Genomic DNA, 14,430 nt, shown 5'->3' with positions numbered 1-14,430 from the left:
TCACCAAGGTGGGAACAGCAACTGACATTGGTCACATTGAAGTGTCAGTTAAATGGAGGAAAATAGACTAATAGAGCATTGGAATAGTCAAATCTCAATAGTGGTCTACATCTGCAAAATCTGAGGCCAAGGTGGGCAATATTATAGAAGGAGTTGTTAAGAATGTCTTGATGTTTTCTGGTAATGGTAATGATACTTTATCACAAGCATCATTTATGGGCAAAGTGTCCATGAGGATCCAAAAGGGATCTTCCACTGAGAGTTGGACTGGCTACATTTTTGTTTACAACTACATTTAAACAAGGAAAGTCTGTACAGTGCCCCCTCCCACCCCCTTATTTGGGACAGACACTTTTTTCCTTCATTTGCCCCTGTGCTGCACAGTTTTAAATTTGTAATCAAACAATTCATATGTGATTAAAGTCCACAATCCAGATTTTATTCAACCTTATTGATATACATTTTTGTTTGACCATGTCGAAATTACATCTATTTTTAAAATATGTAGTTCCCCCCATTTCAAGGCACCATAATGTTTGGGAAATTTGGCTTCACAGGTGTTTGTGAGTACTCTGGCACGTTTAATTGCTTCACTCTTATACCTATAGGAGAGCTGGGCTTGCTTCTAAGCTTCTGATCACCCTCGGAGTCTGCAGTTGCCATTTTTCAACATGAGGACCAGAGTTGTGCCAATGGAAGTCAAAGAAGCCACTACAAAGTTGAAAAACAAGAATAATAAAGTACGAGACATGGCCCAACCTTTAGGATTACCAAAATCAACAGTTTGGGACATCATTAAGAAAAAAGAATGTACAAGTGATCTCAGTAATCGCAAAGGAACTGGTGAGTCAAGGAACACCTCTACAGCAGATGACTGAAAAATTCTCATCATAATGAAGAAAAATCCCCAAAGGCTTGTCTGAAAGACCAGAAACACTCTTCAGGAGGCAGGTGTGGATGTGTCAATGACTGCTGTCCACGTGAACAGAAATACAGGGGCTTCACAACAAGATGCAAACCACAGAAAAAGGATGGCCAGATTACAGTTTGCCAAGTAGTATTATAAGAGCCTGCAGAATTCTGGAAAAGGGTCTTATGGACAGATGAGACCAAGGTTAACCTGTATCAGACCGACGGCAAGAGCATAGTGCAGAGGCGTAAAAAGAGACTGTCCAAGATCCAAAGTATACCACTTCATCTGTAAAACATGGTGGTGGGAGTGTTAAGCCCTGGGAATGTATGGCTGCCTGGAGCACTTATTTTCATTGATGGTGTAACTGCTGCTGGCAGTAGCAAAATGAATTCAGTGGTGTATAGAAATATTTTATCTGCTCATTCAAGGAAATTCCTCCAAACTCATTGGACGTTGCTTCATCCTGCAGCAAGACAATGATCCCAAATATATGGCTAAAGCATCAAAGAATTTTTCCAAAGATAAAACTGGAAAATTCTTAAATGGTAAAGTCAGTCACTGGATCCAAATCCAATTGAGCATGCCTTTCATATGCTGAAGAGAAACCATAAGGGGACAAGCCCCCGAAACAAGCAGGAGCTTAAGGTGTCCGCCTGGCAGAGCATCACCAGAGAAGATACTCAGTGTCTGGTGATGTCTGAATCACAGACTTCAAGCAGTCACTGCATGCAAGGGATAGGGCAATAAAGTACTGAACATGACTACTTTAATATAATATCATTGCTATGTCTCAAACATTATGGTGCCCTGAAATGAGAGGACTATGTATAAAAAGCTCTGTAATTTCTTCAGGGTCAAACTAAAAAGTATACAAATAACCTTGAATAAAATCTGGAATGTGCACTTTAATATGCAATTGTTTGATTACAAATTTAAAACTGTGGAGCACAGGGGCAAATGAAGGAAAAAGATGTATTTGACCCAAACATTATGGAGGGCACTGTATATGGAACACACAGAACAGCAGAGCACATCAACATGATTTTTCGCCCACGATGTCTGGGCTGACAATGAAGCAAAATTAAACATCCCATAGGCCTTAATGCAATCTATATCCATCCTTTCTCCACTTGTTCATGTGCCCATCTAAATAGTATTTGAAATGTGCTGTTGTGGTTGATTCTACCACCTCTCCCAGCAACCTGTTTCAGGCACTCACTGTATAGATGACTTGACGTGCACATCTCCTTTCAAATTAACCTCTCTTATTTTAAAGCAATGCTTTTTTCTCCACATATATGCCTCTCAATCAGATATCCCACAGCCTCCAATGCACCAGAGCTAATACTAACTAATCCTGGCGAACTTCTTCTGCACCCCCATCCAATGTCTCCATGTCCTTGCTGTAGCGTGGTGACCAAAAGGACACACACGAGCAGAAACAAGTTAATGAATGGATTCAAAGAAAGACAGGGATCAGAGAGTTGCAAGGTTTTAGCAATATTAAATAATTAAATGAAAAGCAGAAGCAAGTAATATTGCAGAGATATTGGCAATCACATTTTACGGTGAAGAAACAGAGTCTAAAGAAAAATACAGGGTGCAACGGAGTTATACATAATGCATTAAAGGTTGTGGACAATGAGGGTAAGAAATATTTAACAAAGACAAAAGAAGTTTCAGAGGGAACATCAAGATAGTCAAAATAAAGTAATGTTTTTATTTACCTCAAAGTGGTCAGGATCTGGATCAGTTAGTTGAAAGTAGAGTTGATAAAAACATTCTGCAAATTATGTGGTCAGTAGGGCGGCTCGATTAGCTTAGCGGTTAATGCAATGGTGCAACAGTGCCAGCGACCTGGGTTTGAATCCAACGCTGTCTTTAAGGAGTTTGTACATTCTCCCCATGTCTGCTTGTGTTTTCTCCGGGTGCTCTAGTTTCCTCCCACCCTCCAAAACGTAAGTTTGTACGTTAAATGGGTGTAATTGGGTTGCTTGGGCCTCGTGGGCAGGAAGAGTTTTAAAAGTCAAAAAGGCACTTAACTAGCAAATATCCTTTTGAGCTTCAACTTTCCATGGCTTAACAGGGGCCATTAGGTGCAAATAGTTAGTTTTAACTGTGTTGTAAAATCCATAAATCTCTCTCTTTTTCATTGAAAATAAAAGGAGCACAGGAAATTGGAGAAATTAAATTTTTCTCTGGAAATGTCTATCTGTGTATTCTAAAACAAAACAAAAAATACCGTATGTATTTCTTTTTTAAAAAAGTACTATTTGTTTTCATAGGAAACTATTTATGAAAATAGGAAAGGGCCTTGGTATCTCTTCAAAATAAAAGCCAATGTTAAATAATGTTCAGAAGTAGAGCACTCCCTTGGTAAGAAGTTAACCAGAATCAACTGATAAAGATAACAATGGAATGCTCTAACATGTCATAAAATAACATTATGATTGGTGAACTGCCACAAAAAGGAGAGGAAAGGGAGTTCCCAAGTTCTGAAAATGTTGAAGGATATGTAAATCTAACTGAGAAATTCAAAAAGTAATGAGAAGAGAATATAAACTCCAATTGATTAGATCGAGAAAGCAGCAGGAAATGCACTGACTGAAATCTTCCAGCTCAGCTGAAAGCCAGAGTAATAACAAATTGTTGAATGAGTACCCATATAAGTACATTGGCCCAGGAATGCACTCATAAAGAAGCAGGACAGTGAGTATTTTGACTTGTAGATTCCCTTACCCTCTTGTGATTGTTTCATCATTAAGATCACTGTAATGGCATGAAACTGGTGTCAATTCTTTTAATGCCAGATCGACATTCTTTTACTATCTACATCATAGGCAAAGTCATCAATGTTGAGAAGCTAAGGGTAGGTCTTCTCATACCACGAGATGGTTGTGGAGAGAGGATGGGTTGTCAATCTTGAGGCCTGCATTGCTCTGAGACTTTTGAATGCATCACAACAGCTTGACAAGAGGCGTGGCGAGTTCTGCAACAATTGCAAAAGCAGCAGAGCAACCTGTAGTTTGAACTATTGTCATAGACATTACAGGTTCAAATCCCACCATGACTGCTGAGGCATCTAAAATTAATTAAAAAGGTAAGTGGAATGAGATTAACTAGGAAACCACTATATATTCATAGAAACCCATCTTGTTCATTTTGCCCTTCTGCAAAAGAAGTTCACTTCTTTTTTTTAATATATAAATGGTGCATCTTACAGGTGACAAACTTTTAAATCCATTTTGAGATCAAGGCATCATTAACAAGGTGAGGTAAACAAGAAAAACTGCAGATGCTGGGGTCCAGTGAATCTTAGGGATGTTGTGTGATCTGCTGGGTTTCTCCAGCTTTTTTGTGTACATCAGAAGCAAGCCCTTTGTTTATGACCCACCACTAACTAACCTTGAGAAAGAGTGATAGGTTGTGAACTGCTAAAGTTCTTGCAGAATAAGCATTTCCTCAGTGATAATGGGTAACTGTCTAAGAATGGGTTGGCCATGTATTTGTACATTGAGATGGCACCACACCAGTCTCAGTAGCCCAGACCACAAGGGTTGCAGACTCTGGGGGACCAGCGGACAGGTGCATGCCACTAGAACAGGAGAACATCACCCTGCCATGAAGGAGAAGCCTGACAAGCACTGAGAGGATAGGAGACAACAGTGACAGCTGAAAGACTCCCACCAGGCTGTGACCTGCAAGAGACTGGCTCTTGGGAACCAGGTATCGGGTCCGGGTCTTGAGAGGATGCCGGTGGTGAGCAGAGCTCCTGAAAGGCATCAAGCACAGACAGCTTCCTCTTTGGGAATTGGGAACTGGGGGCTGAGGAAGGTGACGTGCCTGGAGCTTGAGTTCACTGCTGGAATGGATGGGAGGACATGCGTCCACAGAGTTTACAGGGGTGCAGGAGGTGATGGGATCTACAGACACTTGAAGTCTCTTAAGGATCTCTCTTTTGCTTCTCTTTCTCTTCTTCCCTGGATGAGTGGCACCTCTGTGTACCTTTACAGGGCATACCAAAAAAAAAAGACAAATTGACAATAAAGGAACCTTGAATCTTGCACTACTGATTCCTTTCTCCATCACAGGTCCCAACTCTCCTAGAGCCTGAGAAAGCTATTCCGCCAAAAATATGATTTGTTTGTCTACAGTAGTCAAGGATAAATTATCAGCCTACAGTCATCGATGGGTTAATTTTTTTGTTGTTATTACAAGCAAGCAGACTTGGCACAGGAGTAAGGTCATCTGTCTCATGCTATAATTTTAGATATTGCAGCATATCAAGGGGTTTGGGAGTAGGGGTGGGAACAGGGAGAAGGGTGAACACAGAAGTCCTAGCACTGGGTGTGTTTTGGATGGAGTGGTTGGCCATTGGATTAAATGTTAAAGAGCAAAGGTTCCAGTCCCATCGGTTCAGTTACAGATACCAACACCAGCTTTTTCATCCAAGTTTAAAATAAAGTAACTTTCCTTCTGTTCAGGTGATTCAGTCACATAATTTCCAAAAAATTTCTTCCATTCAAAATGGTAATCAAATGTATCTCTTGATCCGTGCCGTATTGCCCACTCGCTTATCCTGGCCAGATTCCTTTGCAGACTTTTTTTATCACAGAACATTACAGCATAGGACAAGCCTTTAAGCCCATGATGTTGTGCCAACCTACAAAACCCTCAAAAAAAATCCTTCTCTACTTCATCACCCTCTATTTTGCTTTCATCCACGTGCCTAATAGTCTTTTAAATGTCCTTATTGTACCAGTCTCCACCACTATCCCTGGCTGGCCTTGCCACAATGAACTTTCCCAGTTATCTTCAGATTATCAGCAAACTAATACATTAGATTCACTGTCTTTGTTTAAAGCTTTAGATTGCAAAAGCCCAAGGTGCCAATGGAGAGGTCTGTGCAAGGCTTCTAGAAACAGTTTGCCTGTCTGAAATTCCCTACTCTCTTTCTATTCGCTTAGCAATCTTCTATCACTGCAACTATATTACGCTTAAAGATCATTATCAAGAAACCTCCTGTTGCTACTTTCTTCATTTTAGATTCCAGATCCTGATTGTTCTGAGTTAACTGCATCAACCATTTTCAATGCTCAAATCCGTATCTCATTGAAGGGCTAGAAGTGATAATTATCCCCATATCATCGCTACAGGTTTAACTTGAAACACTGCTCATTTATCTCACAAACAAAATTTTTTGAGGAAGGGGATGCAGGAAAGAAACAGTACAAGATTCAAGGTTCCTTTATCCCCAACTTCTTTTATTTGCCCTGTAAAGGCACATGAAGAGGTGCAACTTGTCCAGCAGGGTTTCAAATGGACTTTGTTTGGAAACATGAATGTTGAAAGAACTGGAGAGAGTGGATGTGGGGGGTGGGGAGGGGGTGATTTTTCCATTCGTTGGATCATCTTGGATCAAAGAGCACAGACTCAGAATAAAAGGACGTGCCTTTAGAGCAGAGATGCGGAATTTTTTCTTCAGATGGAAGGTGTTAAAATTGCCTTGAGGAGGCAAGAAAATGGGGTTCAAAGGAAGTATATATCAACCATGATTTGAATGGCAGAGCACACTCGATGGGATGAATGGCCTAATTCTGCTCCTATCTCTTAAAATAGTAAGACTTATGATGAGGTTATGACATAGTAGAATGGTCCAGAAGGCACAAGGGATCAAGACATATCTGCAACTGATTCCAAAAATGGCAGAAAACAGAAGAGGAGGATTGATTTGGTCCAAATAAGTGGGTATCGGTGCTGGGACCTTTTTTGTATTTCATATTTATAAACAACTGAGATGAGAAAGTAAGTGGTTTGATTTGTAAGTTTACAGATGAAACAAAAACTGATGGAGCCCTGAATAGCAAGAAGGTTGACTACAATTACAGCGGGACATACATCAGCTGAAAAGTTGGGTGTTAGATGGAACTTACTCCAGACGAGTGTGAGATGAAACTCTAAATTCTGGTTGGTTATCTAAAGTAAAAGGCACCTGAAGCGTGTTGATGTACAGAGAGTCCTTGGGATGGAAAGAGTAACGAAGAAGGCATTTGGTATGCTTGTCTTCAAAGCTGAAACATTGAGCACAAGGGCTGAAACATCATGTTGTCAATGTATAAAACATTGGTTGGGTCACACGGGAAGTATTACGTCACCATGCTATGGGAAAGAAGGATGTGGTTAGCAACAGACCAAATTCAGAGAGATTGACCAGAATGCTTACTGGAATGGAGGGTTGCGATATTAAGAGGAGATTGAATGGGCTGGATTTATTTTCACTAAAATGTAGGAGTCTGAGGAGTGACTTACAAAGCCTTATAACATACAAAGAGCTCTGTTAGGATAGATAGATTTATTATTCTCAGGTCATGAGTGTCGAGAACAGAGGGCAAAAGTTGAAGGTAAGTAGATATCAATTTAAAGGAGTTCTGAGGAGTAAATTTTTGTAACAAAGAGTGGTGAATATCTGGTACAAGGTGCCATGGAGGTAATGGAGGCATATGCAATTACAAAGTTTCAAAGAAACATTTATAAGTATTTGGTTATGAAAGGTGCAGATCAGTGGTTCTCAACCTTTTTCTTTCCACTTACACACCACTTTAAGTATTCCCTATTCCATAGGTGCTCTGTGATTAGTAAAGGATTGCTTAAGGTGGTATGTGGGTGAAAAGAAAAAGGTTGAATACCATTGTTTTAATCGTACCTAATTGACTCGTTATGTGCACAGTTTCATAACTCCAAAGGAAATGGGCCAATGACAATTTTTCTCAAGCAAAATATTTCAATAATGATTGGGTATAGACCAGTGATTCTCAACCTTCCCTTCCCACTCACATACCACCTTAAGCAATCCCTTACTAATCACAGAACACTGATGGCATAGGGATTACTTAAAGTGAAAAGAAAAAGGTTGAGAACCGCTGCTGGCCTAATGTGGGCAAATGGAATTAGGGTAAATATTCAAGATGATGGCATGGATGAACAGGGTGAAAATAACTAATTTCGGTACTGTACTTTTCTACAATTCCATTATTTTAACTGATGGTGGGGTCAAACTGCAGTATTAATCTAAGATCAGTACATATCAGACCAAAGCAGACTGCTTTGCTCATAAGTTTTCCCACAGCAAAATGGCACGAGTTAGCTGAACTGTCTTTGGTGCCCATACCAACAAGATTTGTACAGTTTAAGTATTTGCCTTGTAACCAGATCTTACCTCTTTGTTCTTGCTGATGTCATAATCCAGCAACCTTTGGCAGTTTCTCAGAGCAGCCAAATCCTTCATAATTGAATTCAGAGCTTCGCATTCGTCTGCAAAACGAGACAGACAATCGCGCCCACCAAGAAAAAACAGAATTAATTCATATGATGTCAAGGTCATCTTTTTGACCATTAAGCTGCAAGAAAAAATATTCTTTCCACCAGAACGTACTCAACTTAAAAATAAACACTGCTGAAGCCCAGCAGCAGCAGTTTATACCATCACCTTCCAAATTTAATTAAAAGGACGATAGCAAAGGCATGCGAACACCATCATGGGAAGTTACCCTCCAAGCCATACCCCCATCCTGATTTTGTTACTTCCCTTTCGCTGGTTCAAAATTGTGGAATTTCCTTCCTAACAGCATTATGGGTATATGCATACTTCAAGGACTGCAGCCATTGAAGAAGGCAGCTCACCACCACCTTTTCAAAGGGCAAATGGGGATGGGTATTTAAAAGCTTGCTCAGTCTGTGAAACCACATCCCTTGAATTAATTTTTAAAAAATGCTTTCTCCCAAATCTCCTTCCTGCTGCTTTACTGAAACAGAAATTGTTTAGATGCTCCATGATAAGTGGCGACATCCAAATTTTGTTCCCCAATAGCTGGACACATTGCTAAACAACAACTAAAACTGCACTTATTTATTGACTACAGTAACCACCAGGAGATCCTCAGAGCAATTTAGACAGGCTCAATGGCCAAAGGTGGCAAATGGGAACCACATTATGCCTAGCGACATCTGCAAATGGAAATTAAATAATCTGCATTGGTGACTTTTTTTAAATAGCTGAAAACCTAGTCATCTTCATTTAAAAAAAATGGATGTTTACCTGCACAAAAAAACATAAATAGTGCCTTAATTAAGTTTTTTTTAAAGTGTTGGATCAGCAGAGTGGGAAGGGCAGTGACAGCAAAGTAATGGAAGGAAAGTGTGAGGTAAAGACAAATGATTAACAAAGAGGGCACACTAGACATCATCATAAGGGGTAGGACAGGCATGGTGGAGAGCATGAACTGAGGCAATCAAAGGTGGGAATTATGGCAAACAAATATGGGGAACTGCAATATAGGAATGCAAGGACAGGAGAGATGGGAGTTGCCACAGACGGTGGTGGGGGTTGTGACATTCAGAGAGACCACACCTGGATTGCTGCATTCTTGCATCCAATTCCTGATTTGAGGGACCTTGGAAACAAATTTGCTGATGTTACAAAGATAATAAACCAAATTGCGAGGACACAAGGGGTCTGCAAAGAAATTGGTTAAGTGAGTCGGCCAAATTTTGACAGAAGAAGCATACTGTGGGAAATGTGACGCTATCCACTTTGGTAGGAAGAACAGAGCAGCAGGATATGTTATAATGAAAAAAAAATATTGAATGCTGGCACAGATAATCATCTGGATTTCCTCTTAAACGAAGCAAGGAACAAGAACAGCAGGTACTTTTTTTAATATTTTAAGTTTTGAGAATATAGGACTCAGTTAATATAATAAGAATAATACATTGAATATAAAAATCATAGAAAAACATTCATAAAGGTCCAAAAACAATAAAAAGGAGAGTCCCTCTTCTCCCAGCACCCCATCCCCAGATTCGAAAGGGGATGGACAGCAGAGAATAGAGGGAGATATAAAGAAACAAAAATAAGGAAAAAGCAAGGTTCGACATCTCAGAGTCACATCATTTTAAAAGTATTAAATTTATAAAAAGTAGTACAGTAATTGACAAATATCAAAATAAATTATACAATTTGGGCATTGAAGTAATCTAAAGAAGGTGGCAACATTTCAACGAACATACTATATCTATTCCTCAGACTACAAGTTATCTTCTCAAGGGGAATGCAACTTTGCACTTCCATGTTCCAATAATCAATGTGAAGTAGAGAATCGGATTTCCACGTTACTGCGATGCATTTCCTGGCTTTTGGCAACACAATTTAAATAAATTAACATTTACTTTTGGAGAAGTTAACTTTTATAACTGTAAAATTCCCCAGAAGAAACAATTCCAGCTCTAGAGAGAAGTTCAGCACAGCACCCCCCCTCCCCAATTTTTGACACTTCTCCCATTTCAATCCAAAAGTGTCTTAATTTTGTGCATAATCAGATAGAATGTAAAAAGGTACCAACATCATATATTATGCCTAAAACACAAAAATAAACCAGAATTTTCTGCTAGGTATCTTTTGAGGTGGGAGATATAATTGATGTAAAAAATAATGATTCAGTCTATATCTAGAATTAATTGAGGTAGTCATACTATCTATACACATATCTGACCAGCATTGTGGATCAATTACAATGCCCAAATCCAATTCCCATCTCTCTCTCTCTCGATCTATGTTGTCCAGATTTTGGGCTTTGATCTTGGATCAGAGCATATATATTGGAGATACATTTGGTTCCATTCCCCTTTTGAATTAGAATTTCCATGTCAGAGCACATTGGTAGGGGTCCCCACTTTTCCCTCAAAAAGGATCACAATTGGAGATAGCAGCAGAATGTGTTGTTAGGTAAATTATATTTATTTTTATGGCCCTCAAAATACATAAATTTCCCCTGTTGATCATAATACTCTTCAATGCACCTGATACCATGTTGGTACCAGGTAGCTAAGATTCTAATCCCCAAAGTCATGGGTATTAAACTGTTTTGAGTTAGAGGTATCTTTGAGGATAATCCCTCTTTTAATCCCACAAATTGTTTAATTTTATCCCAAATATAAATTACATGTTTCAAAAATGGGTTATTTGTTTTCCTTTTAATTTAAAATTCCATTTATAAATAAATTCTTCTCCCATCTCCTCTCCTAGCATGTGCAAGACAATTATACCCCAGGAAGGAATCACCTCACTAAAAGAGCAACAACAACACAAATATAAACAGCTAAATAATATTTTTAAAAATCCAATAATTTTAACCCTACCAATTTATCCATGGAAATAGTAGAAATCTTACCCGACCAAAGGAATGAACACAAATGTTCATTAGGAATTTTGAAAAATTTATTAGGTAATGAGATTGGTAAGGATTGAAAATAGTTTTGAACTCTCGGCATTATCTTCATTATTACACAATTTACTCTTCCCAATAATGTAATGGGCAGGTTTACCCACCTACGTATGTCCTCCTCAATTTTCCATAGCAAGGGGAGATAACTAAGCTTATGTAGATCATTCAAATTACTATTAAATTTAATCCCCAAATACTTCATATTGGATTTTGCCCAATTAAACTGACTGCCATATTGATATTGGATATAGCCTCCTTCACTCTTGTCCTAGATTATTTTATATCTGGAGATTTTCCCATAATTATCCAGTGTCTAACTAGAGAGCCAGCCAGGTCAGTCATCAACAAATCAATTTATTTTATATTCTTCCTGGTCCCTTTAAACCCCTTTGCATCTGGATAGGACAGCAGGTACTTAGGAAGGCAAATGGATCTCACACAAGTATACAAGGAAAGATGCATTTCTAAACATGTAAGGTATTGGTAAAACCTCATCTGGAGTGCTGCATAGAATTTTGATCTCATTTAAAGAAAGGTTTGTTTATTTTGGGGATTCTTCAATGAAAGTTCACCAGATTGAGATGCAGGGGTCATCTAATGAGAAATGGTTGTGTTTGAAAGAATAGGAGGTACTGTAGCCGACTGCTGCAAAGAAACACACACACATTCGCAGTGTGGGAGGCTAATATCTAAGATTTATGAGGCTGGAAAGGCTCTTTTATACATTTGGTGTTCCCGCTGTTGTTTTGATGGTTGACATCAGCTGCATGAATAACAATTCTTGCATGTGAATACCCTTCTTCCCCAGCCTGTTATTGATCTGTTAGCTGGGCAGCTTGGCCAGCGCCATTTTAGAACTCTTGGTCTTATACTGCTCCAACTTTCAACCGTGCCAGTTCGCCGTGTTAAGGGGCATGTTACAGTGCTGTTTTCTACTGTGCATGCCGCACGATGTGCTGGCTCAAACTCCGCGATGGTGGGCTGCCACAGTACATTTATTAAAACATATAAAGGGGGATTGAGACAGCACTGAAAGGATGCTTATAGCTGGGTATATCAAAAAATGGGAGCAGAGTTGCAGAATAAGGGATTGTTCATTTATAGAGATGAAGAGGAATTTCTTCTCATAGAGCTATGAATCATTGGAATTCTTTAACCCAAACAGTGGTGTGGAAGTTGAGTCATTAAATATATTCAAGATTGAAAGACTTTTCATCTGTATATAGGTGAAAGGGAAAAAGCTTAGGGGAAACATGAAGGAAATCTTCTCACAGAGAGTGGTGCGAGTATGGAACAAGCTTCCAGCTGAAGTGGTAAATGAGGGCTCAATTTTAACATTTAAAAAGAATTTGGACAGATACATGGATGGAGGGCTATGCGCTGGATGCAAATCAGTGGGACTAGGCCAAAAAAAATAGTTCGGCACAGACTAGAGGGGCCGAGGTTCTATGGACGCCAAGTCTTATGGGCCAGAAAAATGGAGTTTTGGCCATGATCAGATAAGCAATGACAACAAACTATGTTAGTGATCTCACTGAGTGGCAGAGCAGATTAGAAAGGTTGTGTGGCCTATTCCTACTCCACTTCCTTTTGTTCTCATGTTCAAGGAATGATCAGGAGAGTTGAGACACAATTGGAGAAGGTGTCAAGAGATCAGTTAATAACAACATGGGATTTATTTACAAGATGGGCATTCCTTTTCCTCCGTTCCCCATGGTAAAGAAGCAAAGCTGGCAAAGTATCCAGCTGCTAGGTTTCGAAGTTGTAGCAATGGTAAATTGCTACAACTAAGATAACTAAAAAGGCAATACAGGGAGAAAAGAGGAGGTTTGAATGTGAGCTAGCCTGGAATGTAAAGGAGGAGAGTAGAAGCTTCTTTTGGTATGTGAAGAGAAAAAAAATTAGTTAAGATCAAAGTTGGGCCCTTGAAATTATTATGTGGAACAAGGAAGGGCAGAGGAGTTGAACAGGTTCTTTGGATCTATCTTCACTAGGAAAGACACAGCTGTAATAGTGGACAGAGGACCGAGGGTAATGGAGAAACTGAATGAAATTCACACTAGACAGAAAATGGTGTTGGGTAAACCAATGGAACGGACAGCTGATAAATCCCCAGGGCCTGATGGTCTGCATCCCAGGGTCCTTAAGGAAGAAGCTCTAGAAATCGTGGATGCATTGGTAATCATTTTCCAATGTTCTGTACATTCAGGATCAGTTCCTGCGGATTGGAGGGTGGCTAATGTTGTCCCACTTTTTAAGAAAGGAGGGAGAGAGAAAACACGGAATTTTGACCAGTTATCCTGACATCAGTGGTGTGGAAGATAATAGACTAAATTATAAAAGATGAAATAGTGGCACATTTGGAGAGCAGCAACAGGATCGGTCCAAGTCAGCATGGATTTACTAAAAGGAAACCATGCTAGACTTGATGAAACTGTAATCTGGTAATCTTCTGGAATTTTTTGTGAATGTAACTATGAAAATGGTCAAGGGAGAGCCAGTAGATGGAGTGTATCTGTACTTTCAAAAAGCCTTTGATAAGGTCCCACATAGGAGAATAGTGGGAAAAATTAGAGCACATGGTGTTGGGGGTAGGATACTGACGTGGATAGAAAATTGGTTGGCAGACTGGAAACAAAGGGTAGAGATTAACTGGTCCCTTTCAGAATATACATTAATGATTTAGACCACACATGTCAAACTTAGACCCGCGGGCCAAATTTGGCCCGTGATATAATTATATTTGGCCCGCAAGATCATATCAAATATGTATTAGAGCTGGCCCGCTGGCCGCCGCACCAGTATAGCGCATGAACAGATAATACTACAAATCCCAGAATGCTTTGCAAATACGTTGGCGCCGGCCCCTCAGCCCGCTAATCGCCCCCACCTCCTCTCTTTACATTCATTAGCATCTGCGACCTGTCGCCCAACTCACATGTAATAAACCCCTTACGAAAAATGGCCAAACGAAAGACAGAAAACAGAACCTTTCAAGACAGGTGGGAGGCAGACTATATGTTCATCATTTTAAAATACAAACCTGTTTGTCTTGTGTGTGGAGCCAGCGTGTCTGTAATTAAAGAATATAACATACGACGACACTATGAAACGGAACACCAGGACAGGTATAAGGATCTGAATGAGAAGCAAAAGCTCCAGAAGGTGGAGGAGATGAAAAGAAGTCTGGCTTTACAGCAAACTTTATTTTATATTTTATTTCTCATTTGTTAATGC

At 39.6% G+C, this 14,430-nt stretch overlaps 1 protein-coding gene across 13 annotated transcripts in view; it reads right to left on the bottom strand.

Annotated features, from left to right (window-relative positions):
* Positions 1–14,430, bottom strand: part of map3k22 (mitogen-activated protein kinase kinase kinase 22) — a 179,077-nt gene that overhangs the window by 112,028 nt on the left and 52,619 nt on the right. For 9 of the 13 annotated variants that reach the window (XR_011352488.1, XR_011352489.1, XR_011352490.1 and 6 more), the window contains one exon: positions 8,130–8,224. The exons of 1 other annotated variant lie outside the window; for it this stretch is intronic. Coding sequence is in view for 1 of the 12 variants with exons in the window: in XM_069922175.1 (XP_069778276.1) it covers positions 8,130–8,224 (95 nt within the window). In the remaining 11 variants the exon portion in view is untranslated. Of the gene's footprint in view, positions 1–602; positions 712–3,652; positions 3,683–8,129; positions 8,225–14,430 lie in introns of those variants that run through there. 3 more of the 13 variants (XR_011352497.1, XR_011352498.1, XR_011352495.1) reach the window with 3 other exon arrangements.

The sequence above is a fragment of the Narcine bancroftii genome, chromosome 2, assembly GCF_036971445.1.
Source record: "Narcine bancroftii isolate sNarBan1 chromosome 2, sNarBan1.hap1, whole genome shotgun sequence".
In the NCBI taxonomy this organism is placed as follows: Eukaryota; Metazoa; Chordata; class Chondrichthyes; order Torpediniformes; family Narcinidae; genus Narcine; species Narcine bancroftii.
Note: the sequence above shows the minus strand (reverse complement) of the source record. Positions and strands in the feature narration are given on the sequence as shown.